The sequence below is a fragment of the Camarhynchus parvulus genome, chromosome 14 (assembly GCF_901933205.1).
Source record: "Camarhynchus parvulus chromosome 14, STF_HiC, whole genome shotgun sequence".
NCBI classification, from domain to species: Eukaryota; Metazoa; Chordata; class Aves; order Passeriformes; family Thraupidae; genus Camarhynchus; species Camarhynchus parvulus.
The window spans coordinates 3,696,456-3,724,425 of NC_044584.1; the positions used below are offsets into that span (position 1 = coordinate 3,696,456).

The following is a 27,970-nucleotide window of genomic DNA, read 5'->3' on the forward strand; positions in this document are numbered from 1 at the left end:
TGCCGAGCGCGGCCATGGAGCGCGGCCGGCGCGGGGGCCGGCGCGGGGGCCGGCGCGGGACTCGCAGCCTCGAGACTTTCGCGGCGGAAGCGGAGGCCGCGCTGACAGGTGCGTGAGGCGACGCGGGCAAGGGCAGGCGGGTCCTGCCGAGCTGTGCCGCGTCACCGTTGGGCACTGATGTACACCTGCTGTTTTCAGCTTGCCTGGACGGCGAGAGGGCCGCGGATGGGGGCGCCCGGGAGGCCAAGTTCCCCTGCCCCCTTGCCATGTGGGAGCTCGGACACTGCGATCCCAAGAAATGCACCGGGAGAAAACTCGCCCGGAAGGGGTTGCTACGAACCCTGCGCCTCCGCCAGAGATTCCCGGGCGTCGTCCTGAGTCCGCTGGCCACGGAGTACGTCTCTCCGGCTGACAGGTGGGGCCTCGGTGCCTGTTGGCAGAACCCGGCGGTGAGGGAAGTGGGGGAGCTGCAGACTGTGAGGGAGAGCACTTGGTTCCAATACCATACTGATGCTGTATTAAAGAGAGCATTTTAACCACTGATACATGTCTGAAACTCTTATGGAATAAAATTGACCTTCTTATTACGTTACACTGATGCATGAACATAAGAAACAGAGTCGTTTTATCAAATCAGCTTAATATTTTTACACAGCTAGTATCAGATGAGAAAAGCATCTGTGAAAAATCCAAGTGCACATCCTCTAGGTTAATTTCTTCAGAGCACGGCCGTGTAGCTGCTGTGTCTTTTATCATGCTATATTTAAGTTCTTCAGTAGACAACACAATGTGTTAACCCAAAAACTTTTTGCAGAAAATGAGAATTTTCTTCAAATGTGCCTGCAGAATTTTTATAAAGATATACTTATCAGAGAAAAGATTTGTCTCTAGAAGCAGAGAGAAGCTAGCAGAGAACCTAAATCAGAACTTCGGTGTAGTTGAAGGTGTGAACATTACTATTAATCACACTTCTGTCACATTTTTAAACCTAGAATTATTCACATTTCATTTTGAAACACATGGGTAAACCTTTTTTTGCCATTTGTATGTTTGGAGGAAAACCATGCTACTATTCTGTCTCATTGAGTCTCTGTTAGAGGTTATTGTAAAGCATATGGGATTTGATTAACAAAACCAGGGGATGTATGCAATTTTGTTGCCAATATAAAGCAGCAATTGGAATTCCCACTTCATCAGTATAATGGTAACAATTTTTCAAATACAGTGACATTTTTTTTCAGGCGTGTCATTGCTCAGAGTGGAATTGCAGTCATAGATTGCTCATGGGCCAAATTAGAAGAAACTCCCTTTAAGAGAATGAGGGGGAGTCATCCGCGGTTGCTGCCTTACTTGGTGGCTGCAAATCCCGTAAACTACGGTCGGCCATGCAAGCTGTCCTGTGTGGAAGCTTTTGCTGCAGCATTTTGCATTGTTGGTAGGTTCAATTGTCTGATGGGAAGTATGGTGCTAGCAATTGCTACATCCTTAATAAAACAGAAGAGGTGGTCTGCAACAAAACAAACTGTAATGTTGTCATACGGGTCATCACTTTCTTGACTTTGGGATCAGATTATCTAGCTTTCCTCCAGGTGCGTGTTACCAGCTGCACTGAGGGATCCGTGCGGTATTCATGTCAGCTACTAAATGGGACACAAACTGATAATCCTTATTTTGTCTGGATTAACGTTAGAAAAGCTGTTAAAAAAAAAAAGAAGACAGAACACAAATGCTTAGGCAAGATTGCCTTAATGAGAGGTAGCAGCTAGCTGTTAATAGGGTGAGGTCTGGGCAAGAACAAAATAAATTGCCCTCTCTTGTGATGTTTTTCAGACTCATCACAGAACTTTGATAAAAGAAATGCTCTACCATACTGCAGACAAATCTTAACTTCTGAAAATACTGGTTGTTCAATTGATCTTGTACTGAAGGGCTGTGGGAGATAGAGCTTGAATCATTCATTACCTGTACAAAATACTTTTATGTTGCACTTGCTAAAAGGCTATTAACTGCTTTTGGATTCAGTTCCATGTTTCAAGTTAAACTGAAATTTGAAAATATTTGTAGTCTTTCCAGAAGTTTTAATCCCTGAACACTGGAAGAAACACTGGCAAACAGCTTTCTATTGTATTGACATGAATGCACATACTTAACTAGAAACACGTAAGCCAAGTGAAATCTCACAGTAAAGAAGAAAACTAATAAATTATTTCCTGTTTTAGGATTCCCAGATCTAGCCACCATTCTTTTAAGGAAATTTAAATGGGGTAAGGCATTTCTTGACCTGAACAAAAATCTCTTGGACAAATATGCAGCCTGTCATTGCCAGGACGACATGCTAATCATTGAGAAGGACTTCTTAGCCTGGGTCCAAGAAAAAAAAGACGAAGAAGTAGGTAAGAGACAAACAGAGAAACACTACACGTGCCCTTTTTCTAACTAGTTTTCTTTACAGTATTTTCCTTAAATCCCATAAAAATATTAGCAAGGTGGAAGATAAGTGCTTTGCTGATATGTGTTGTTCTATCTTTATATTGTGCTAAGTGTACCTGTTAGCCCATTTTTTTCCAGTCAAGTAGGGTGAAAATGACTAAAGCAATTTAATACATAGAGTATTCACAGCTGAACCGTAAAGCAGTTACCCTTATTCAGCTAACCAAATTGGAAACTTAGGAGCAAAAAGAAAACACAATGCTTCCTTGTTTTCTATACAGATGTTAAAAGCAGAGTATGAGTAAAAAGACTAGTAACTGAGAAGGAGCTATGAGAGAAATATACACATACAGTCAGACACCAAGTTAGTTACACGTAAATCTACGAAGGACCTTTAATAGACATATATATATAGTTCTCAGTCAAGATGTTTAAAATCAGATCTATAAAGAGAATTAAAATAATTTATAATAACTACAAGTAGTTTATTCACAAAGTCTTCCAGTAATTTATTGCAATCCCAGTATTTCAGGCTGTATTCACCCAAGTGCTTGGTCTCATTCAAGACAGCACAAAGAAAGGCAAATAATCAAGAACATATGAAAAGAGATTATCCTAATTAACATTTTCCTTTCATGGTGATTAAGCCCTTAAAATAGGCCAGGGGCTCATACTGCAAGAAGATGGTCAATAGCCTTCACTTGCTCTAAACTTTGATCTCTTTGCCATGATACTGAATTAAACCATCCTCCTGATGGAAGCCTAACTAGGTAGACTAAACTGAAGACAGCTCTTAAGAGGCAACATGGCTATGCCACTTAAAGCACACTTCCATCTACAATCTTATGTATTTTCTGGAACTGCAGAACCAAGACTTGTTTGACTTTTCTGACAGTTCTTCCCAGCTACTTCAGCCAAAGTAAGTCCAGCCCTACCCTTACTCAGCAAGAGCTAAATCTGGACAGCTGTAATTCACTTCTCAGTGGACATCAGCTAACTAGACAGCCATTTTAGAACTTAATTGGTGTTTTCTTACCCAGAGCCTTAGAAACCTACTTTTACAATCTGACCACCTCTAAAGAGCTACAGGACCCCTTGCAGGGGGTGAGGGAAAAGAGTGGAAAGCCTAAACTGGGCAGGCAGGATTTGGGTTATTTTGTCATCTGCCCCAGTTTCTCCTCTAACAACTATGGTAAACTTATGAGAGATGTGAACTAGCCTTTCTGTGCCTTCCCCTCCCTGCCATTAATCTATGAAAATGAAGGAAGACCATTAAGAAAATGCTTTTTTCATCTTCTTTTTCCAGATCCATTTGATGTTGACCTAGAAAAAGAATTTTCTAATCCCAACAGGCCAGTCAATTCCTCAGGGTAATGAAATTTAATTTAAATAATAGTTTTACTTACTATAAGTTATTTTGCTTTTATAATCTTGAAAAATGTTTCCAGTCTAGCACCAGCGAAAGAAGACTCTGAGGAGGACAGCGTAAGCAATTCAGATTATGCCACTGAAAGCAGCGAAAGCATTGATGAGAGCAATCCAGAAGAAATAAAAATCCCAAACAATCCCAAAGAGTTGTAACATCTTGTATAAAGAAATTTTTTTGTGACTACTTGAGTGTGTCTTGTTCACCTGTAACTTGACGCTTAGCAAACCTCAGTCTCTATGCAGGTTTGTAGGTATTTTTAGGCACGAGGTATTTTTAGGCTCTAGGTTATTAAATTTTTAGGTAAGTATGGAACATTAAATTATTTTGTAAGGACTTTGAAGCTTAGTTGTAAGTTAAAAAATAACCCAGTATTCTAATTGATGTGCCTGGAAAGTGGTTTATAACAAACTTCATTATTAAACTAATAGTGTATTAGGTAAACTTTCTTAACTTCTGGTCTATATTTCAGTAGGAGAACACGACTAAGCATTGGCCTGTTCATGGTACCTACCACATAGGGAGTCTCTTGACTTTTTGCAGGCTTGAAGCTGCCATATGTATTTCGACTACTTCATCTGTTTAGAATGAACTGAGCTAAGCCTGAACGGAAAAAATGCTTCTTGGAACTGCTTTAACGTTTCAGTATGTCTTTTCAGGAACTTTAATTGTTCATTTTAGTTATTTTGATACAGTCCTAAGCAACAACAGTGTTTTTGGCACTTCATACTCAGAACTGTACTGTGAAATCTCACATCACAGGTTCATCAGTGCTATCTCTGTGCATTTTCATCACTCAAAGTGGCACTGTACCAAGTCAGAAATAAACATTGTCTGGCCCTTAAAGCTTTGTGATAGACTCATACCAGCACTAGTATCTCAGGCCACTTTTCCCAACGCCTGCCAGTTTGTATAGTGAAAATGAGCTGTTAGCAGTTGTTTTCTATATATTTAAATAGAATACTCTTTGGAGTTTCAGGCACCCAACTGAAACCTAAACTTTAGTGATCCTTCATTAGAATTGGAGATACCAAGGACAATTTGTAGACTCACCTTCACAACTCAAAGTTCTTCACATCACAGGACTTCCTCCTCTTGTCCCTCTACTACTAGAGGGATTAAATACTAGCACTACTGGAGCTAGAGCTGGGAGTAACAGCAGCAGTTTGGGTGGTACAAATACTCAATTTCCCTTTTAAAAACAAGAAGCACAAGTAAATTAATTCTATAAGGAGACGTTCCCTTTGATTTGGTTTTTTCAATAACTTCCCCACCCATAGGAAATCTGTCCTAAATGCTTTAGCAAGGATTTCTTAGACAGTGACAAGAAAGCATTTCAACGTAACTTTTAAGAGACTGAGAATCATGTGAGCGTGTCAGCTATTCAAATTTGGGGGAATGCTTTTATATTATTAAGCTGTAGTAATCAAATGGAGACAAGCAAAACAGATCTGGAAACAGAGCTGTATAACTTAGATCTAAGTGCTGAGCTGTAGCCTTTTTTTAATAAAACCACTGAGGAAGCTAAGCTCAGATGGAACAAAGCTTTTCACTTTTTTTGGTTTTGCAGAATGATTTGACTTTAAAATAGAATTTAAAAAGCAGTGAAAGTTTAATAGAGGGCTTATGAGCTTGACATACACAAAAATAACTTACATAATTTAACAGATTTCCTTTACAGAAGGAAACTGTAATTGCATAGAGCACATCCTTTCCCTAGAAGCTATATGCATTAATATATGGAAAGAGGCACAAAATTATTTCTAGCAATAATAAACAAGCGCCATTTGAAAATCCTCAGCATTCCTTGGACAACTTCTATTATTGTTCATATCAGTCTAAAGCTCACATTTTTTATATTAACCTGGTCACACCAGTATGCTGATCCCATTATGCACAGGAGGCAACTGATCTCTGCTTGAGGAACTGATCAGAGTTGACTTGCTGCCGTTACCACACATGGTCCAAGGACGGGCCACATACCTGCTCCAGGTCAGGGACCAGCAAAACAAATGAAGGCAACCTCTAAACTAAAGGCAAACACAGCATCACAGGCCTTAAAAACAACTTGCACTGAATAGTGTTCAGAGCCGTTTAAATGGCCGTCTTTTAATAATTTTAATGAAGATAAATGAAACAAAGCCCTTTATATAAACAGTTTATTTACTCTAAACAGCAACACAGACAGAATGCCATATAAACACAAAGAAAGTGATGCAGAATAAGGATGCTGGCTAACTTTGGATCTCAGAGGCTCTTAAGCAATAACAACCTAGTTTCTGAAAGATAGAAAAAACAAATTCAGGGAGGGAAGGGGGTGGAGGGCATGATTTTTTCTTCATACAGCCAGCTAGAGGCTAAATATAGTTCTAACATTTTAAAGCATGCCTGCATCAGATAGCAAAGTAACTAGAGATACTAGTGAATTTATAGAAGTATAAAAGTTTATAATTTTACAGCAGTTGAAATACTGACATCAATATTAAAATAAAAGCAAGTTTTACATAACAATCAAAAATACAAAAGACTGAAGGAAGAGACCCTGTATGAAAAAACTGGGGGCAATTCAGCAAATTTAGAACTGTATACAACTGGCGAATATGGAAAATGGCACACATACAACCCCCTCCCCTTATGTGGATATTAATTGTACATAGCAACATTACATTTTGCAAAAGTTTTGTAAACAAGTTCTTGCCAAACCAATCCCTTCCTTTTTAAGATGCTGCATGACAAATGCTTATGATGGTGCAAACTTCTTGGCTTGTGCTCGAACCCTCTTTTCATATTCCACTCTGTTTTGGCTGAAAAGAGAAAGGGTAATTATAGCTGGAAAAATCAGAGGCTGTATTACAGGGTTAGTTTTATAATGAAGAGAAACAGAAATCATTGCTGAAGGCAAACCTTTTTGATAGCAATTCACGGAACACTACAATAAATTAAAGACTTTTCTGGACAAGTATGGTACTGTTCAACTAGTTACTTCCATCACCTGTTGTCAAATGATTGCACTGACTTTGTACTGTACCCGTCTGTTCAAACGGGTTTGCACCTGCTCTTCTCAAGACCAACTGTACCTCATGTGCAAACATTCCCTCGTTCATCCGAATTTTTCTACTCCCCACTCACATTAAGACCTGAGGTCATTAATAACAAATTCCATACCCTAACAGTACAAAGTGAGGAGAGCAGTTCACTAATAGCTGGTGGATTTCATATGGTTTTAAATTACCATCTTTACTGCTTTGGAGAGAGAATGGAAACACTCCTAAGGAACAGGAGAATGACAATGGTGTGGTCATTTCAGCCCTTATCTCTACAGACCCTGACTCACAGATTTAGGTTTATCCTAATCTTCAGTTGGGGAAAAAAAGCTAGTTCAACACAGCTATGTGTAGCATAGTTGCTACTGACGAGGGAGCTATGTCCAGTCACTAAGCCTCTGACTCAAGATGTGAAAGGGCAAGTTCTTTGTCATCTGTTCTTGTGCCAATGAAGGATAGTAGTACCATAGTAAAGCATTCATTTACATTCAGTTGTCCATTCTGTATTAGCCGTCAGAAGTGCGAGTTCAGCTGAACAAAAATTTGTAACCATTACTCTTCTGCCAGAGACAGTTTAGAGCGCTTAGATTTTGCAAACAGCTTTGCAGTAAATTTAACTTACTTTCAGCTACGAAGGCTTGCTGCAGTGAAAGAAAAAAAGGCAGCAAATTATATCCTCAGAACTTGACAGATTGGGGGGAAGAAATGAAACCAATTGTGGTCACATGCAATGAACAATTGCTAGCAAAGAGACTGAAGACAGTCTCTTCTCATGAAGAGAGTTACAAACTTTATTCGACATCTTTTCCTCTAAGTTATATTGCATTGCCACATGAGAACATAGCCTCGCTGTTAAGTCTGGCACCCACAGAATCCACACAGAAGAATGCCTTCCATAGGAGATCCTGAATGCCTACAGCAAAGAGTAGGAAGTAGGCTAGCACCTTAGGAGTGCTAAAGTTACTGAACGACAGTACCAAAGGAATCCTGAGAATATGTATTCTTATTCTGAATGTTTATTCTTGAAAGTTTAACAACTTGATTAAAAGACCTCTATGTACAATGGTGCATCTTCTGCAGTATTAGTCAACTATGCCAACATTACAGATGCGTGCACAATCCTGCTCTGTTTAACTTCTACCAGATATTCACTAAGTAGCGAGAGACACTCTCAGACTGCAGAATAATAGTAACCCATCTGAAATACTCTGCATGTCCAAGAGACATGAAAAGCATAAATGGGAGACTATACATACTTGAAGTAACAAAAATCTTGTAATATTTTAAGCTAAACAGGTATTTTTTTCCCCTGGAAGCACTTTAAACAGAAACAAGACGAGCCAAGACTGGTTTTGTATATACATGCACGTGGGAGGTGATTAAAAAGAATAAAACACAGACTAGCTATACATGTATAGAAGTATATTATTGAGGCCATCTTCATCATTCCTGGCTCCTGCAACTGTGGCCACTTAACTGTCTTCCATATGCACTCAACTCCATCAAGCCTTCAGTAAGTACTTTAAAATTAAAGTAACACTGAGTGAAGCCATTAATTCAATGCAAAACCCAATACCCATCCCTATGTTTCCTTTCCACTAGGACCCTAAAAAAAACGTATTTAACATAGCTTGCAAGTACAGTCACATAAAATGTTATTTTTCAAACTTGGCACTCTCCTGGAGGCCTCTTCTGTCCAGAATTGTAATTCCACAATTCCACCTTGGATATTATTTCAGTAGCAACCAGTGCCAAAAGCATTTGTTTAAAATGTTTTGCTTCCCTAAAGATTATAGAACAGATATCCACTTTTAATGGTGGAAAAACTTTTAAGACTAAGCCTGAAAAAAAAAAAAAAACAACAAACTAACAAAGAAACCCAAAAAGTCTCTAGCTCACAAATTATCTCCTTTCCTAATCAATGCAAACTTCGTTCTGCTAAAGCTACAGGCATTTTGTACTTTTCAACCTACTGTTCTGGAAAATATAGTTTTCCCAAGATGCCATGTTTCCTACAGTGACCACAGCTCTCCTTTGTCCTTCAGGCACAAGTTCTTACAGGTATGCACCACTGGGCAGAAGTAAGTTACTCCTGTACTGACAAATGTGAATTGTTACCTAATTCAGTCTCCTCTTCTCCTGGTCTCGTGATACCATTACACCACATTGTTACTATTTGGCCTTTAAGGGAACAGATTCTGTGTTAGTCTAGAAGCAGGATGAAAATCTTGATATAAGGAGCCTTCACATCTTATTGCGGCTGCTTTGCTATTAAAAGTTCCACTAGCCTAACAGCCATGCAGCTACCATTTTGTTCAAGTTTAGCACAATCTAGACATCTCCACAGAATACAGTAATGAAGGTAAGAAAATTCCCCATGTCATTTGTGAAAACATTTGCATGTTATACTACAAGTAACAGACACCTGTAAACAATATGACAACTTTCAGGCTCATATGCAAAGACACTTACCAGTAAATTGTGTAAGCCTCTGCTTGAGCTGGGTCTTGAATATTTGGTTCATTTAGAAGTTCTTGTATGCCTAACAAGATCTATGGAAAAAAGAATAAAAGTAACAGGCATATATTATGGGTATTACTAATAGAGATTCAGTGAAAAACACTTAGAAACCAATTTAGGTACACACAGTGAAGATCTTATACTTGCATCAGATAAGCAAGCAAAGCAAAAGTATTAAGAATATGTCCAAGTACAACTAATGACCTGTTTAATTGTGATTGCTGGCCGCCAGTCCTTATCCTCCTCTAAGATGGAGAGACACACGGTGCCTGAAGGATACACGTTTGGGTGGAATAATGGTGGTTCAAATTTACCTGATAAAGAAGAGGAAATTACTTGCATACAGTGCTAAGAGGAAGATCAGAGAGTTGGGTTAGATCAGTTGAGGGAAAACAAAACCCCAAAATCCCCAAACCAACACTGGCAAAAGAGCCCCAGATAAAACCCCACCAGTTTCTGGAGCTATTAATACCAGTTTTCTTCTTGGCTCAGCCCGCACCTAAAACAGAAACTCCATCACATCTGTGATATCAATCCAGGCAATCCAACATTGTCTCTTTGACTGGTAATCTTTTGGTTTAGGAATGGAAACAGACAAAGTAATTCATAGTAGCTTTGTGATAAAGACCTTTTAAAAACAATTCTGTCTTTTCAGCTTTACATACTACTACATAACGGAAAGATACTACCCTTCACTCATCTTTTCTCTCCTCACTTTAAAATAATGAAAGTTTCATACAAAGAAGACTTAAGTTCTCAGCATTTTTTTCAGTTTCATATTTTCCTATGTATAATCAAGATGCACTGAACAAAAGGAACCAAGTTTAAATTACAAGACTAACTGAAGGCTTGTGTAGCTTTCCTTCTGCCGCTCAATCTATATTCTGGCATTGCTTTTCATCTTTACAGGACTTAAATGCAACAGCTAGCATCTTCAGTAAAGTAATGAACACTCCCTTTGCAATACATGAAACATCTACATATTAGTGCAGTTTTCTCATCCATCTGACATTGCAAATATTCACAAGACATAACAGTCTTGCTGCCCTATGAAGTTCAGTGGTACTTCAGAAGCTGCACTGGTAGGGAGTTTTATCAGTCACATATACATCTTATAATAAAGCATGACAATTCCTTTAACACTGTCGGGATGTGAAAACTGGTATTTTTCAAGAAAATAATGTGAAATGTTTTCAGTTACCAGAGATGTTTGCCCCTGAGTTACATGTATTTAGGTGGTATCAAACAAAAGGAGTAGCCAGGAGCTGACAGAGCTTAAATATGTTAATGTGATGACAGATGAATTGCTGTCAAAAGAGCAATTTGTAACCACTGCCACTGGTTTGAGAAGGTAGCCAATTCAAGAACCAAGAAACCATGCAATGGAATAGATGTTTTCAAGTTTCTATAATAGGCGAAATTTGAGATTATATAAGTAAAATTCAGTTCAAAAACTTAAGGAGACTAGGTATCTGAAGATCTACTAAGTTATACACGGTAGCAGAAAAAGAACAGATTCATATTTTAGAGCAAGTTGATTAAAAGGTTCAAGTTATAGAGCCCTTTTTTCCAAGTTCCTGTCTTCTGAGTTCTCAGCTTAGAAGACCAACTTATCAGTAAGAACATAGGGATTTAGTCGAAGCTTGCCCACATATTAGTTTCTAAGGACAGCTGATAATGTAGTGAGCATTTCAAGTGATGCTTTTGCCAAACTTTGAGGGAACCAATCTCCCTCCCCTCCCAATTCAGATATATCAAGCACTTAGCTGATTTCAACACAACTTTCTGTGATGAAATGCAAGTGGGTGGGGAAAAAAGAAAAGGCAATGTATTTTTAAAAAAAAAAAAAACAAAATCAAACAAAACTGTAGGAAAGTAATAACAATTTGTAAGAATCTCATGGATTAATTCAACACTGTTCTAATAAACCTGTGATTTTTAATTACCTATGGTAATTTTACTTACATTTTGGGGGTGAAGAAGGGTAGTCATCCTTGAAAAGCATCCGTAGTTTAAATAAGCCTCCTTCCCATGGTGTCTATCAAGAGTTAATGTAGAAATTTGGTTACAGAAAGGAAAAGTCAAAATTGTGGAAAAAAGCTTACCAAGAATACAGCTTCTCAGGCAAAGCACAAGACATTCTTCTGCTACACGGCAGAAAATAGCTGTCCTGCGCTGTAGCACACTGTCTAGACTACGGTAAGCTATTCTACCTATAGAAGAAGCTGAAGTGGAAAGGAAGGGGTTTCTTTCTTCAGCTACTAAGTGATGCCAACTCATCAACACAGTCAGGGTCATCACCAGTAATTCCAGATAAAAGTAAAATTTTCACACTACGTAAGAACAGGATACTGCTGAAGTTTTACACTATACATGTACAACGAGGAAGGGCCTGTTGTACCCCCACTAAAGTCTGAGAAGATAGGAGAAGGATACATCCCTTAAGCATGGGAATGTAAATGGCTTCTCTCGTGCCTTATGAGAATGTGGTTAATAAAACCATAAATGAACTAAAAATGCAGACAGAACTGTACTACTGCTACAGTTAATGAGATTCACTAGTCTAAACTAACCGTGTCTGCGTTTGGTAGAATCTAGTCTCACAGATTCCATCTTTCTGTATTACAAGAAATTTTAAGAGGCTCTTTATCCCTACCCAGTACTGGGAAGGACACTAACAGGAGCAGTTTCCATGACAGAGAGCAAACCAAATAAGACAGCACTATTCAAAAGTGTCATACAAACAAGAAAAAAACATCTAGCAATAGAGAAAAAGACTGTCTCAAATATACAAAACACATGAAAAGAAAAGCCCATCTTCTGACAAACTGAGTTCTGCTAAGAAGTGTACAAATGTAGAGAAGATTCTTACAGCTATAAAATTTATTTCTCTGCTCCTTCTCTGTAACTTCCCCTTGCTATGGAAACACTGCAATGAAAGTAAATGTTGGGTTGATTTTTTTAAAACAACTGGAGTAAAGATGGTCTCACATCTTAAAAGCAAAACTGATCAAATCTTATTCTCACAGACAGACATGCTTGAAGACCACCTTAGAAGGAAATTCTTTATTATTTCCTATCTGAACTATGTGATTTTTAGCTAAATGAAAACCAAAACATCCAAAAAACCTACATGAAAAGAGAAAAATCACTTCATTGTCATTGGTATTCATTACGCAAAGTCTCAAGCTAGAAAAGGAAGAAAAACATGCTAGGAATTAATAAGATAACACACTTCCAGAAGTGAATGAGTTTTACTTTATTTGCTGTAGTGTATTTAAAGAATTCGTTCTAAATTGCTGTAGCCAGTTGTCAACAACTAGAAAAATCCATTCTCCATACCTTCTCAGAGCAGTTCCTTTTTAGAAAATACGAGCTTTTTGATGAATAAGATTTTTGTTTGCTTTCAGTCACACAGGAAGACCACCAGCTTTTAATAATTTACACAGAAGAACAGAACAGTTGGCAAAGTTTTTATCATTTTTCTGATACAGCAACATGCCTTATGGGTCAAAGATAGCAGACACTCAGAAGCCCTACTAAGGCTAACAATATGACAGCAGTACCATCGAGACCATATTGCATTATGGGACTAGTTGCAGATGTTTTTTGAGTCAAATTTTAGGTAGGTAACAAGTGATTTGCTGTCAAATAAGTGAACGGAGTATCCCACCCAGGACTAACTTCAATATTTAATCTGGCTGACGAGAAAGCATTCTGGTATTTTCAGCTACTCATCTCAGGGAAAGCAGCGGCAGTATAGGATGCCTCCAAACACAAAGGGAATAGAGAGCAACTGCTTGGTCTGATAGAGATGAGTAAGTCATGCTGCTTCTTGCTAAATATAATTTTTTTATTAGCAGGAATCACATCAGCCTAACTGATCTTTTCCGGGTGTGACACATGTTCTGGTACACATGAAGCAAGCTTTAAGGCCTTGTTCACTCTATTTTGTGGTTTACAAAACTTCAAAGCAATACCATGAAGATTTTGTATGGCATATAAATTTTACCTAAGTATTTAGAAGTGACATTTCCATAAGGTACATAAACTGTTATGGGGAATAATCTTGTTCAGGCAGAAGATAAGGGGATGAGTTTTTCCTTAGACTATGTTAGAATATTTGTTTGTGCTTTTTTAAGAACTAACTAATGCTGTGCCCAGAGCATTACTACCAAAACTAAGTTGTAACTCTAACAGCAATATTATGTCCAGCATTCAACTAGGGCAGCATCACAGACCCTGCAGATCTTGCCTACACACAGACTCTTCTGAGAATCTAAGAAACAAGATCATAAGGGTATTTAGGCAAATTGGCAAAAGGCAGTAGAAAAGGCAAGGCAAAAAAGTCCCACACTGAAGACCCGAAAGAAAGAATTAAAACCCCCGGATAATTAATAGTAGTATTTCAGAAGAAGCAAGAAGAAGCAGAAGACAACCTCCAGTTTCAGTACAAGACTCTTAAACACTCCTCTGAAAACCTGTACTCTTCAGGCGCTAAGTGCCAAGAGTTGAACAGGCTTACACTATACTTTGTCCAATATTCATAGTCCACAGCACTTTTAATTCTAAAGTAGCAGCAGGACAGAAACTTCATTATTAAACTATACATAAGGTAAATTCTCAATTGTCAATGTAATGCATAGGCAACTTACATTACTTTTCACCATAAATGAGAAATGAGGAGAACAGTAAGTCTTACCCCTTTCTTTCCTGGAATAGCACACTCCCAGTTCATTAGATTCATCGTGCCATCTGGATTTTTTGTAGGTACTGCTACAAATCCCTGAATCAAGGCAATAAGACATATGGAGAGGATTTTACAAGATGTACTTAAAATACTTTGTGACATATTTTATCTTTACACAAAGTTACTTCTTTTTGCACTACTAATCCTATCAGGGTAATGACAAAAATCATCACCAGAACACTGAAACAATTGCAGAGTCAGATATTTAGTAGCTTTCATACTTACAAATGGATGATCTTTTCTCCAGGCTTTTCTCTCCTGTGCAAGTCTGCTAAGAGCTATGCCAGACATATTCAGAGTCCCTCTACAACAAAAGTAATTGCTATTAGCATATACTTTTACTTATAGCATAAACAATGTATTATGTTTCTAAGCCCTGCTCACTCAAGAGTAATTTTGACCTCTCATTTTTACTTCAATAACCTAGACACATGTTTCTGCACAACCAGCAGAATTTATCATCAGGAATAACATCAAGTTTCCCCATGCCATCAAGTTCTAAGTAACTGGACTTGACCTACAAAATTCCATCCTTACCTTACTGCTTTATATTTGAACCCCATCTTAGAATAAACTTTGACAGTAGCTTGACAACAGAAACACTATTAATAATGGAAAAAGTGCTCAGACTTCCTATTTGTGCAACTGACACACACTCTGTTTATCTCCTTCCTACACCACATGAGGCATGGCAAATGTCTTCTGTAGGCAATTATCTGCATTACTCCCATTTCTGGCAAATGGGAATAAGAAATATTACTTTTTGGGTAAATTCCCACTGAAAGCCAGTATTCCCCAGAAAAGCAACAGGGATATAGAATTTAACAAAGTCATCTCAGTTTTGCAGTGATGCAGCTATAAAATTTCTAGACAACAGCAGGAACAGGCAGCAACACAGAGCTCAGCTAAGGAAGAGCCAGCAGCTCATTCCACAAGACAGATTTTAAATTCCAGTATAAACTGAAGAATATTTCTGCACCTTCCCTTAGTAGTAGCCAAGCATGGTGACCACAACTACAGAAAAAATATGCAGAGCACAGGTCATTCACTACTGCATGACACAGAACAACAGTTCTAAACAGGATGATCGCACTAATGGTGCTTTCAAATTCAGGGGACGATACTCCATTCACCATAACAGTACTCAAAGTGAGTTTATTTTTCATTGTCAAACTGTATCTAAACTCAGGGTTTCACTAGCCACATGTTCAAATTCCAGTGAAGGTTTTTAATCCTTCTTATAACTGCACTTCCACACATTTTAAATAAGAGATGATAATTGGCAATGGGAGAAGTCAGGCCGTTTTGTTCTTAACTCCACATGTACCTCGTAAACCTTTCTGACAGCAGAAGAGTAGAATGCTTCCACTTAGCAAGTTCACAGAGTGACTGAAAGTGCTGTTTCAACTCTATTAAAACAAACCCTTATACACTGGTTAAGAATTATGCAGAATTTCACAACCTCTCAATATGTTGGTTACCTATAAGAAGTAATGCAGTCTACTACTATTACAAGCATATGAACTGTAGATCTTTAAAAACACTAGACTAAACAATGTATGCAGTTCCTAGGACAGTATGTATTTTAAATCTGTTCTTCAACCTTTTAAGCCTGTTTCGCCTAGATGGCCATATTCCCTAATTCACTTTCAAAGTAGCAACCAAATTAATGTCAGATAAAGCTTTTTAAAAGGGACAATGCACACTCAGTGGACATGCACACACACAAAAATAGTCCTACACTCAGTCCAGTTTTCCTCTAGTACTCCCAACACATACACCTCTATCTTAATTATGGCAGAAGACTTGCAGGACTTAGTGAATGTGTACACATGACTTCAGATTTTAATCTGTTCACAAGCAAGAAATGCAGAGCCATTGAAAAAAAACATACCAGCAAAACTGAAAAAAAAAACCCCACCAAAAACCAAAGGCAACAAAAAATCGCTTCCTTAACCAAATTATACAGGCAGCAAGTTTTAGTATGTTGTGAGCAAGTTCTACTATGTTTTAAGAGATGTAAATGAACGGCATATACCGCAGAATTTCAGCTGTGCTTTTGGTACCTGGTAGTCCACTGTACTAATACTAACCTTCCCATCATAGGCTGAGAAAACCGTATTTGCTTATAAACCATCCAAATATTCTTACATAGTTCACCAAACTCAACTACCTTTTCTGCCAGAAGGTTGGCATTACAGGATGCTTTCTAACACATTTATTCCATTTCCTCTGGCTAACAACCAATTATTTACAACCACAAGGGAAACGCCAGATTCTCATCGGGTAAATAAACAGTGGATCTTCTGCACAACATCAGTAACTTTTCAAGTAATTGAAAAAAAAATCCCGAGTTTTCAGACCATGCATCCTACTTACTTTTGTTACACACTATACTGTGCCCTAATACAATAAACATTTTTCTAATGCTCTACAAATAGGTTTCCAAATCTTGAGGCATTTGACTTAGTTAAGCACTGAAAAATTTCAGTGCATGTGACAGACGACAGGCTTCACATCTCTGGTTTCCAGACTTCAGTTACATCGAAGAGAACAGACAAGCATCTAGAACCTCATCAGTCTATTAGAAAATATTAAACAAGAAGACTGAAATCCCATTTCACAAACTAAGATCCCATTAGTTAAGCACCCCCTCAAAAGCAATCTGCTAACAAACGGTCAATATGGATTCTCTATATCCCAATCTATTAATGTACTACATTACCAGAAAGAATTCTGCACCAGAGGAAGTTTATTCAATCCTATTTTTGCACATGCCACAAAAGTCGAAGAGACCAGTCTTCACGTTTTGAGTTTAATCCCCCATGTTCCCTCCTGCCATTAAGAGGTAGTAATGTCCCTTTTACTGCCATCAACTCAAAGTTAACAGAAACTTCCAAATTTACTCAGTAGCTTGCCTTTGCTGCTGTTACTGCCTACTTTAGAAAAAGAACAAAATAAAACCATCACGCTCATCATAGATGCAAACTTTTGTGCCTCATTACAGAATATCTTACCCATTTACACTTTCTGATGGGGTGGAGCAACCTACTTTCACATACAAAATGCTCGTCTTGCAAAGAATCTTTCCCGTGCCACAAACAACTCCCTAAACACATCAACAATATGCTCTTTGAGGTTCAAGAACTTTCAGTATGACTTACTGATTCCAAGCAGCAAGAAAAAAGATCCCAAAACGTTAAGATTGCTAGCCTCACATTTTTACTTTGCAGGTTAAATACTAACATAGAAAGACACTATTATCGAAGTAGTTTGCCCCGAACTATACAAACTTTATTTTTCAGAAGGGTGGAGAAAGCCACGGTCTGAGCTTTAATCAAAGCACGCTAACTCTGGACTAGTATAGAAAGCCTCCTCTGCTTGCGGCAAGAGAAAGGTATAAGAGGCCGAGCGGCGATCGGAGTCGCACATAAAACAACAGAAGATGCCGCACGGCGATGGACTCTGTGTTCGACGGCCAAGTAACCGGACAGGGCCGAGCACCGCCCGCCACCGCAGAGGGCCGCTGGTCCCGTCAGCCCCGAGAGGGGCCGGGGCAGCGCCCAAGGCCTGCACGGGGCACCGCGGGTCCGCCCGACGTTCCCGGGCATATACCCGGCGGGGCGGGACCGGCTCGCGCAGGCCGAGCGGTTCCACGCCCTGCTCGGCGACCTCCGCCCGCCACCACCGAGACCTGCGGGGTGCTCAGAGCCTCAGGCGGACAGCGCTACGCCAGCCGGCCCAGCCACAAGGCAGGAGCCACCAGGCCCGCACACCCGTGGTCGCCAGTCCCGTCCCGCCCCGTCGCAGGTGAGGGGCGGCAGTCCGGCGCGGCCCAGCCCCGCTCCGCTCCCCAACCCCGGGGCCACCCCGGCCCCACTCCCGGCCAGGCCTCACCGAGAGCCGCCGCCGCCGCGCGTGTCCCGGATCGAGGCCGCGCGAGTGACCCGGATGTTCCCGCTCCCGCTGCTTTGTCTCCACTCCGGAATTTCCCTCCCTCTCGCCTCGGCGCGGACCGCGAAAGCGCTATTCTGTCCCTCGGCCCGATCCGTCTGTGATCCTATCGTCGCGCGTTACGCACCCCCGCGACACAGGACCCAGAGGTGTCCCCAACAATGCCTGAGTATGAAGCACCGGAAAAACTCCACGCGGGGCTACCTCAAAGCCGAGAACTTCCTCGTGCCTCTCGCTCCCGCCAGCTCCGGCGGAAAGCTGAATCAATTTTTACCTCTGGCGCCGTGGGAGCCGCCTGCGACTTAAGAACGCCTGGTCCGTCGACGGGGGCGCGCAGGTCTGGCGGGCCGCACTCGAGCCGGGCCGAGCCCCGCCCCCTGTGCCGGCCGAGCCTGATTGGAGAAGGGGCCGCGGCTCTGAGGGGCTCCCGCGGCTGCGTGCGTGCGGGCGGGCGGAGGGGCCTATCAGAGAGCTGGCAGGCGGCACGGAGGGCGGTCTTCAGTTCGCCTCCATCCCGCGCTAGTTTCACTGACCTTTACGGGATTTATGACCTGGGTTTTGTTTCTCATTGCTTTGTTGGTTTGGTTTGGTTTGGTTTCCTTTTCTTTCCTTGGTGGGGGGAGAAACGCATTTTTAGTGGCAAGTAGAGTATGAATCACATTCTGTTTTCATCTTGAACTTCTCTTTCTTAATGAAACTGAGGAATTTTTAGTCCTGAAACCGCTACCTAGCTATGCCTTGTGCTAGTCTGTGTCAGTGTTACTTAAACGATGTTCTGTGTAGTAATAAAGTTCAAAATGATTTCTTCAGAACTCCAGAATTGACTATTTCAATAATCACCTAGATTCCAATCAGCCCTAATCAAAATATATGCTGAATATCACTCTACCTAAGAAACCTTTCACCAGTAGCAAATGCCCACTGTAGATGAGGATAAACACATACTCCCCTGTGTACCTTTCCATACAATTCCAGTGGCATTACGAAAAGCAGTGGAAACTGTTAACACCTGCCTTACAGGATCTCTCTCATGAAACTGTACACATTACAGTCTCTGAGAATGTCATATACATATGGGCTGTGTGCATATGACTACCAGGCAAGATTTCAGCACATGGAAAGATGAACAGCACCCTAAAAGGTGAATGTGCAGGATCATTTTCATCTTTCTGAAGTTAAACTTCCCACTGAAAGGAAAACTAGTGCCAAATGAACCCTAGATATTATAAAAGATCCAAACAGGTTGCTAATGACTTAGTCAATAGTGTCCCCTTTATAACCTGGTTTCTAGTTCAGGGTAGACACTTGTCCCTTTTGTGCTCTCATTTTTCCTAAATAGTGAAAACATTTGCAGCAACAGATAGGTAGAATAGGAATTTGGGTTGAAAGTCATGCTGGCTGACTCTAAAATATCAATACTTTTAGTAGGACAGTGATGAAAATACAGACGCACACATTGATTACTTAATTACTGTAATTGCTGTACTTGATTACTACAGCAGTGTTTGTTCTTAGCACTGATTTTAGAAAAATTCAAATGCAATTAAATGCAGCAAATTGGTTTAGTAAAATAACAATTTTACTGATATTGCTGGATATACAAGGAAATAATAGAATGTGCTTTGCACTCAAAACCGACTAAACTGTTAAGATGAAATTCACTTCATTTGTAACTACAGAGCCTTTAGGAATTTAAAAATCATGGGTCTTAGCTTCTCAAATTCTTACTAGCAGTTCAGAAAATAAGAGCTGTCCAGTGGTCTTCTCAATACTAATACTCAATTATAAACTTTTCTATAGTTACAGAGGACACAGCTGTCAAATTTCCTGGATAATTTCAACCACCTGTACTTTGTAGTTAAATAATTTACTTCCTTCAGCCATTTCTATCTTTGCAACTTATTATATGTTTGCCTTATTACAAAGCATCAATTTCCATTAGCTTAGTTTGTCAAACAAAGGACTTACATTAAAAAGCAAAGTATATATTATTATATTAAAAAGCACTTATATTAAAAAGCAAAGTAGTGGATTCTAAGATCTTTGATGTTAGGCAGGGTGGTTTTTGAGCTGTACAAAAGAAAAGGTAAGCAAAGTGATTACATAAAACTTTTTCATGTGATTATATATCCATAAAAGAGACAACTACTTCCTCCTACAATAATCAGCATGTCACAGCAACTGCAAAGGAAAATAATTTCCCAACTGATATATATCTGATATATATCTAACTTTTTCGTGACAAAGTGTTTTGGGGCAGCAGTAAAGGATACTTCTCCTTTACAAAGGAGAAAGCATTAATGCTTTGAATCACTACACAAATATGTAACTACATTTTACATCTGAAGTGCTAAACTAGGAATTCTCACAGGATATGACACTATTAATATCAATTAGTGCATTTAGAAAAGACAGATGTAAGACATCACACTTTAAAAGGGAAAAACCAGGTTTATTCCATGCAGTTTACAATACACTAGTGTTATGAAAAGGAAGTTAAAAAAATACCCATACACATTTCATTTGTTTTGAAAGTGATAGTTAACTGTAACCATCTTCAAATTATTTGGGAAGCCCTAGCAGATATTTTTCCAGGGAAATTTCCCTGAATTCAGTTTCTTGTCTGTGTCTGCGCTCTGAGTTTTGGTTAATGCAAATGCATTAAAACCAAATCATAACTCAAATTTTGCTGCAGTAAGAACACTTCAGATATAATGAATTGGCACAAAATAAAGCGTTATTGCTAATCCACTATCCAGGAAATAACACGTTGCCAGTATGGCCACTTGGGTATAAGCACAAACAGGTGATGCCCAACTGATTTTGAGACCAGTGATTTGGAGGAAAAGCTTAAAAAAAAAAGAACATTCGTTGAATTGGGTAGGTGATCCTGAAGAGTGCATAGGATATTGATTTCTCATAGCTAAGTTGAGGTAAGGATAAGGGCAGAAGCAGGTGGAAAAAGCTGCCATTTGATACTCCTTCTGTTTGATGATCTTGTTTCAGTTCCAGTAGAGAGGTTGGTAACATTCCTTTACAAGTGCCTTGGCACTTTCTTCATTCTAGCAAGTACACATGAACCAAGTTAATGTGAGTAAAGTTGTGCATAAGCTTTTGGAAAATCTTCAAAAGTAGCAAGAATCATGTACATAATAAATACATTTACTCTCACTCTTCACTCATTTCAGATGACGAGGCCTCAAAATCACAACAGGTCTTAGATCAAAATTTAGGCTCAGCTTTCTAAGGCAAGGAGAGCACTATCACAGAACCTATTCCCCTTCCACTCACCCCCAAAGTAGCAAAATACCTTTAAAAAAAGTTTCTCTCATTATAGTACTTATTAAGACACAACATCCTGAAGAGAACCCTCTGATGACTCTAGAAAGCTATATTGACAGCAGTATCTACTCACTGAACTTTTGAGAAGTTTATGCCTTGGTAGACATCACTGAAGTAAAGGTCAACTAAGTTGCAAAGAAATATTCTGTGACAATTTCCTGGGGCAGAATCTTCCTCAAAGCTTCTCTATTGCCAGTGCTGTTCATAAAAGTCAAAAGATTTCAGCCAAGGTAATAATGAAGTGGAGGGTAGGTGTACTGCCTTCTCTAGTGTGCCCTTATCCAATCTGGATACTGAAAATCCAAGCCATATAGGAACACTTAGATCTGCAATTGGTTCAGACATTTGTAAAAATTATTACAGAGTCCATGAGTTGAAAGGAAAACAGACTAGTTGTTTTTTAGACATTATATGTCTCTGGAACCTCAAATAAGCCCTGGAAAGTATTTTAGCCCTTAGCATTTCTGCTCTGAAAATGGAGAGTTCCTTCTGACAGTCATTTAGGCAAACTGGACAATAAGATCTATTTAGCCCTTTAAAGCCTCTGTTCATTAAGAAGCCTTTAAAGCCAGCTCCTGATTTTTGTGAAACAAAAGAAAACTTGCATGACACTGAGTTCAGAGAGCCTTCCGGGTTTTTTTTTTAAACTGAATATTCATACTATTTAAAGAATCACTAATTCTACACAAAGCCCCATGTAAGATCCCAAGATTGTCCTCAAAACTGGAGACAGCTGCAGTCTAAATTACAACAAAGTAACAAGGCATCATCCTTAGGCTTAAGTATTTCGAAACTGTTGTGCTAGAAAAGACACTTCTCCAATGACCACTCAAGTTTTAACCCTATTCTCTTAAGATAACAGACATTGTTAAAGGCATAACAAAATTTCATCTTTTTTCAAAAGACCTACAGTTCAAGGGCTGATCGAAAAAGTTAATTTGAAGAACTTGAAACTTTTGATGAGGTGAGAGAGAGAATAAAAAATAGGAGAATGGCACTTTCTGATTTTATCACATCTTAAGGAAACAAAGCCCCAGACTTCAGGCTTTCATTTGACTTCCATCTTCCTCAAAAAGCCCAGGAGAACTTCACTCTTCTCCCAGTATTTCCCAGGGAATACATTCCAGTATACCTGGGTAATTATAATCCAGATTCTATTTAATTCCACTGAACCAGATACTATTGCATTTTTGCACTCCAAGTTCATTTTTGTAATATTATTAAAAATTTGTAACTAATGTGTGTTAATTTGCTGGTGGGAGCTCTCTACAGCTTAAACAGAGACTGACAACTCTCAACAACTTTAGCAGACATTCAAAGAATAGCGTTCTGTTATGAGAAGCACTTTTCTGATAGTGTTATCACCATACTCAGCAGACTCGTTCCCTTAGTTGAATGCCTGCAACTAAGTAATCTTTTGTTTAATCTGCCAGTTTTCATTCTTCTCCTGAAAAAAACCCCAAAAATACCCCTCTCTCTCAGAAAAAGAGGAGATTGATTCAATTTTTGAATCTGCAGGAAATAGTCTTGTTTCTAATCAATCATAACTGTGCATTCACATTGCTAGAAATGGAGCTACACAGCTAGTGTCTAAAGAAAATCTCAAACCAAAAAAGTCAGATGGATTCACTGAGCTTCATTTTTTAAGAAATATCTTCTCCTAATGCTACAATGCAGGATGAAAGGAACTTTTATCATTACAAGAAATCTGAGTTTGAAAAAAACAGTACATTTTCCAACTTTTATGACTATATTATTGTATTGATGGAAACTTTAGTAAAGATTCAAAATAAGCTTCTAAATTCAATCAAGTCTTTGACACACAATTAAATTACTTTGGGATTAAAAACATGCAATTAACTGTAATCCATGGAAATCCCACAGTAAATAGGAGAAAATCCCAGGTAACCTTTGGGCTGGGAGCTGCTGAGTCAGAGTATACATTTGGATAGTTATTATGGACCATGTGACATCCATGTCTTTCAGGCCTCAGAATTACTTGTTCTTTGCAGACAAATTCTGATTCACCTGCCGCCTGAAGCAGTCGAAAGCATGTAACATAAAAACACCATCTCCAATAAAGGAACAAATAGCCTCTGAGAAAACCTAAGGCCAACAATATGCTGTCTCCTAACTCAAAGCAAGAAATTGCTATAGCAAATTTGAACTTCTGTTCTTAAACAAGTTTTGCAAGAAGTTTCTCATGTAAATGTCTTTAAGGAATTTCATCTCTCTCCTCTCCTGTTTTATTCCTTCTGCTCAGGATCTGAAGTTCTAACCTGGAATACTGCTCTGATTAAACAACAGAGGAGCTGTGTATGTCCAGAGTTAAGTTCAAGCAGTCTGCAGTACAGCTTTGCAGTTCCAGCCTGATAGTGAACCCCTCAGCTCTGCACAGTCACAGGCAATTCTCAGGTAGGTACTCTCTAAACAGCAGAAAAAGAACAAAGGAATCCAGTTTTAACTGTATAGGTACATTGCTTCCTCCTTGCAAGAGCTTAACAGATGAAGGAATGTTTGCCAAGCCTGGTCACGGAGATTGGACTCTAATGCAATTACCTTGCATTACTTTATTTGAAACTGCAACAGTCAAACAAAAAGAAACAAAATTTATTTAGGGATAAATTCTTAATGCCTTGAAAAAAGCTGAAGAGAGCATTTCCATCTATCTGAAAGCCTTGCATGATCACACAAATTAAAGCAATAATGACAATAGCAAGAACAGGAAAGTAGTTAGTTCAGGTGGTCGCAAACGACAGTGTATTTAAAATAATTTACAAGGTACCTGCCTACTAGCGTTCTTTCTTTTCTTTCCTTCTTAAAATCTTTGTGAGATATTGGAAACAAAGTGCAAAAAATTATTAAACACTCATTTCCCTAAAATTAGCTATGGCAGGGATACAATATAAACTAAACTGCAGGTAATCTCAGCACAGAAGCAGGTTTTAAAACTGAAAATATTCTGTTGGGGAAAAAGCCCCATACTTAGAAAAAAACCACTCTTTTACATACTCTAAATTTGTTCGGTTTGCTCAGTTTGTTACTCATGCTTTGCCGATGTCATTCAGGAAAATTTCGCTTTATTAAATTGTCTTTTTTGGATTTAATAAGAGAGGCAACAGAAATGCTGATTCAGAAGGATGACTGTAAAACTGGTATTTTAGGCATTAAAATCCACTTAGATCAATGCTGAATTACTCTGTAGAGCACATCAGGAAAACAACAAGTAACATGGTTGGCTGCAATTGGCTGCAATGAGCCGGGGAGCTCAGAGATCTTGGTGGAGTCATACTGCTTAAAAACAGAGCGACTACTGCAGCAGAGGAAATGTTTTAATGTGCAGTTAACACAGACAATTGTTATGCTTATTTTCAGATACACAAGATAATCCATCACTATTTAGGGGACATCTCTGTGCTCAATTTAAGCTGATAAAATATGGGTACCTAAAAAAGTATAAAAGTATAAACATTTCCCCCTACACAATTACAGTTTTAGTAAATTAAATTCAGTTTTAACTTCTTAAAAAAAGACAAAAATTGAATGTGTTGTGGAGAGGCCAGCAGCTTCCCGTGCAGACCACATCCAAGTCACAAAATGCATTACAAATCCTTTCAAGCATTAGGCACATGGACAAAACATTTAGCCCATTGCTTAATCTGTTTAGTAGAAATGTTTCTTACAAATTGTTTTGCCAAACTTTTATCAATGTCTAAGTCCTTTAAAAAATAAAATAATAATTAAAAAAAAAGTAGACCCTGGGTGTTTGAAAATCAGCATACAGTATATGCATAAATTCTGAAATTACTAAGAATGAAAACTGTAATGTCTTTAGAATTTAAAACCATCTTGTAGCTTTTTGAAACTCCCTTCCACTGGTTCCATGAGTCAATGAAGCCAAGTTTTATACTGTCCATTTTGTAAAGTGTTTTAAAGATGCGCTAAAGATTTTGCTCAAAACATAGTGTGTGTCTTGTGTACTAGCCTTTATCAAGGACAAAGTAACAAAGCTGCACCACATTCTGTTCAAACACTGTTCATAACTGCATAGCTGAAACTGTATAGAAAGAGAAAGGTTGATTACAGGGATCCTGAATACCCAAAGTAATTAGGTTTTTCAACTGGATGACTTTATGTTCACACTAAGGTTGATTTTAATCCAAGTCATAGAGACAGGGACCTAGGACTAGCCAGCTGTATTTTCTGTAAAACCTTCAGCTCTAGAAAAATCTCTACCCTAATCCACAGTTCAATGCTTATAGGCATTTCATAGAAGCAGAAACACACATATGAGTATAAACATCTCCAAAGAAACAGAATGTTCAGTTGGTCATTTTAAGTGAATTTTGATTCCACTTTCAAGCATGTGACCAGGACTGGAGCGTAACTTTTGCAGGAGACTGTTTAACAGAGAGAACATCAAGAGTAACTCAGAGGAAGGCCATTTTCTCTGAGTTTAGTCTTCCCTTTGGGTATTGAAATAAGCTATACATCCAGTCAATATATACACCCTTCAGAGAAACCTTTTCTCTGTTGTGTAACTTTTACACATGCTAGTTTCAGTTGATCTCCTAGGCTGTTATTACATAATAGATTATGTCACAGAACCGTACGGAATGTGCAGTATAATACAGTCAACTGGGGCTGACACTGATTCTGAAACAACGCATGCCCAAATACTTGCGTTTCTGGGCTGTAACATTTGTGTGTATGTGTGCATGTGTGTCTAAGTGTATGTGTGTGTGTGTGTGTAGCACCAATTACATTGTCCTTTTAAGGTTTACAATGATTAGTAGGAAAAGGTCTCCAAACTGATCAACATTGGGTCATCCAGCACCAGACATTAAGTGCTACATGTCTCCAAGGAAAATATGAGTGCATGGTCATTTCTTTTCAAATGACCAGTGTCAATAAGCCAACAAGAAAGCACAACCATGCACCACAACCAAAACTTAACACATTCCCACACCATCTATTCCCATTATGTAATCTTGCAATGCTTCCAGAAGTTGACACCAGCTTATAGGCAAATATGGTTGAACCCAGATCAACAGAAAATTGTCTAAATGAGATTTTTTTCTTTTGCAGCCAAGCCTCTTCAGTGTGACAATTCACTGCATCTTCGAATAAAGAAAAAAACTGTCACCGTTCAATACTGTCTTCACATCCTGGAACCTCGTTCTTGCAAAATCTGAAATAGACCAATAAAAATTCTATAAATGAAAATTAGCTCAATGTCATTCCTAAAGCATGGAGATCAAAGAGCACCATAATGACTACTTTAAATAAGTGGTAATGTGTCAGGGACCTGGTTCGAGGAAATTCCTGGGATCTGTGCTTTAAAGCTGAAAAAAGACAGATTGATATGTACAATGTCTACTATCAAATACCACTAAAACAGGTGTAAAACACTGCTAGGAATTGAGTATTATTAAAATAAATCATTAATACATTAATAAGACTTAAGAGTTGGCAATTGCAAAAAGTAAGCCATTGCACCTCAACGTAATTCAGAAGATCCTGAGGTCCTATGTGGTAAGTTAACCTGGGTACTTTACTAGGAACTGAATTTAATTTTAATTTTTCCTCTTCCAGAAAAATGTCCTTAACCTTCTGAAGTTTCACATGCAAACTGTGTTCCATAAATTAGTACTGAAAACATGAACTAGCAAATCAAAATGTGCAGAAATGTCACACTGGGTGCACTGATGCAAGAAGTTTTTAAAGGCCAAGTACAACCTAGCAAGATTTAAATCAACAACATCCATTTTACTTCCAGTTTTACTATTTTTTGTCCTTTTCTGTTTCAGTTTATTTTGTCTCCTCCAGAGAGGAAAGGATCCAAGTCTTAGGACTGACTGTTCAAGCAACTATATTTTAATGTTGCTGCTCTAAACTGAATTACAACCAGCAATACTGAGGTGAACTGTTGGGCAGAATAGTACTCTAGAACTGTGTCAGTAGGCTGCAGAACCAATCACGACAAAAGGCAAACAATGCATTAAGCAAAGCTTCAAACGTACTGAGCATAAGTACTTAAGAATGTTAATCTGTAAGTAAAAGTCTTATGATACTTCATTTTCTTTTGGTTCTTGGTAATTTTCTTAGTATTTGGAAAGACTCTTTATTTCAAAAGCTGAAAGAAAGCAAAGGCACAATCCCTGGACAATGGCAGAGGTTCTCTCAAGATGGATTTTCCTTCTATTATGATCTTTGCGTAGCCTGATGTTACAACAAACACTCAGTAGCACATTCCAGCCCACAGAATCTTCCAGCACATATAAACACTTCAATCTCTGTGCTTTTAGGGTAAAGGCTGGCAGTTGATTCACACAACAGTTTCAAGTATAGTTTTAAATTTTAAAATCTGAGATATTTGGTTTCCTTTTAATACTGTTTAAATGGCCATTGTATTATGTCTTTCATAGTGACTGAAGACAAGCAAGGTCTCACCTGCTTTGCCCAACTCCATGGGATTTTTTAAAGGCTGGAGTTCATGAAACA

At 38.7% G+C, this 27,970-nt stretch overlaps 3 protein-coding genes across 5 annotated transcripts in view; 1 reads left to right on the forward strand and 2 right to left on the reverse strand.

The window, feature by feature from the left end:
* Nucleotides 1-14: 14 nt before the first annotated feature.
* TSR3 (TSR3 ribosome maturation factor) lies at nucleotides 15-4,011 on the forward strand. The gene is made up of 6 exons (XM_030958426.1): nucleotides 15-108; nucleotides 199-415; nucleotides 1,242-1,435; nucleotides 2,220-2,393; nucleotides 3,737-3,800; nucleotides 3,879-4,011. The coding sequence occupies exons 1-6, from the start codon at nucleotides 15-17 to the stop codon at nucleotides 4,009-4,011; spliced, it is 876 nt and encodes a 291-aa protein (XP_030814286.1).
* Nucleotides 4,012-5,998: 1,987 nt separating this feature from the next.
* UBE2I (ubiquitin conjugating enzyme E2 I) lies at nucleotides 5,999-18,547 on the reverse strand. Of its 3 annotated transcripts, none has more exons than XM_030958058.1 (7): nucleotides 18,399-18,547; nucleotides 14,396-14,474; nucleotides 14,123-14,206; nucleotides 11,386-11,458; nucleotides 9,625-9,734; nucleotides 9,373-9,452; nucleotides 5,999-6,660 (listed from the first exon to the last, which is right to left on the reverse strand). In XM_030958058.1, exons 2-7 carry the CDS (start codon nucleotides 14,459-14,461, stop codon nucleotides 6,597-6,599), a joined length of 477 nt encoding a protein of 158 aa, XP_030813918.1. In that variant the 5' UTR covers nucleotides 14,462-14,474; nucleotides 18,399-18,547; the 3' UTR covers nucleotides 5,999-6,596. The 3 variants fall into 3 exon arrangements, with proteins under 3 accessions (XP_030813918.1, XP_030813917.1, XP_030813916.1); XM_030958057.1 differs by having other exon boundaries at nucleotides 18,329-18,441; XM_030958056.1 differs by lacking the exon at nucleotides 18,399-18,547 and adding an exon at nucleotides 18,068-18,290.
* A 2,008-nt stretch (nucleotides 18,548-20,555) lies between these two features.
* Nucleotides 20,556-27,970, reverse strand: part of LOC115909025 (BTB/POZ domain-containing protein KCTD5) — a 36,290-nt gene continuing 28,875 nt past the window's right edge. The window contains exon 6 of the mRNA XM_030958054.1: nucleotides 20,556-26,657. Within this exon, the coding sequence (XP_030813914.1) occupies nucleotides 26,628-26,657 (30 nt within the window). The 3' untranslated portion in view covers nucleotides 20,556-26,627. The remainder of the gene's footprint in view (nucleotides 26,658-27,970) is intronic.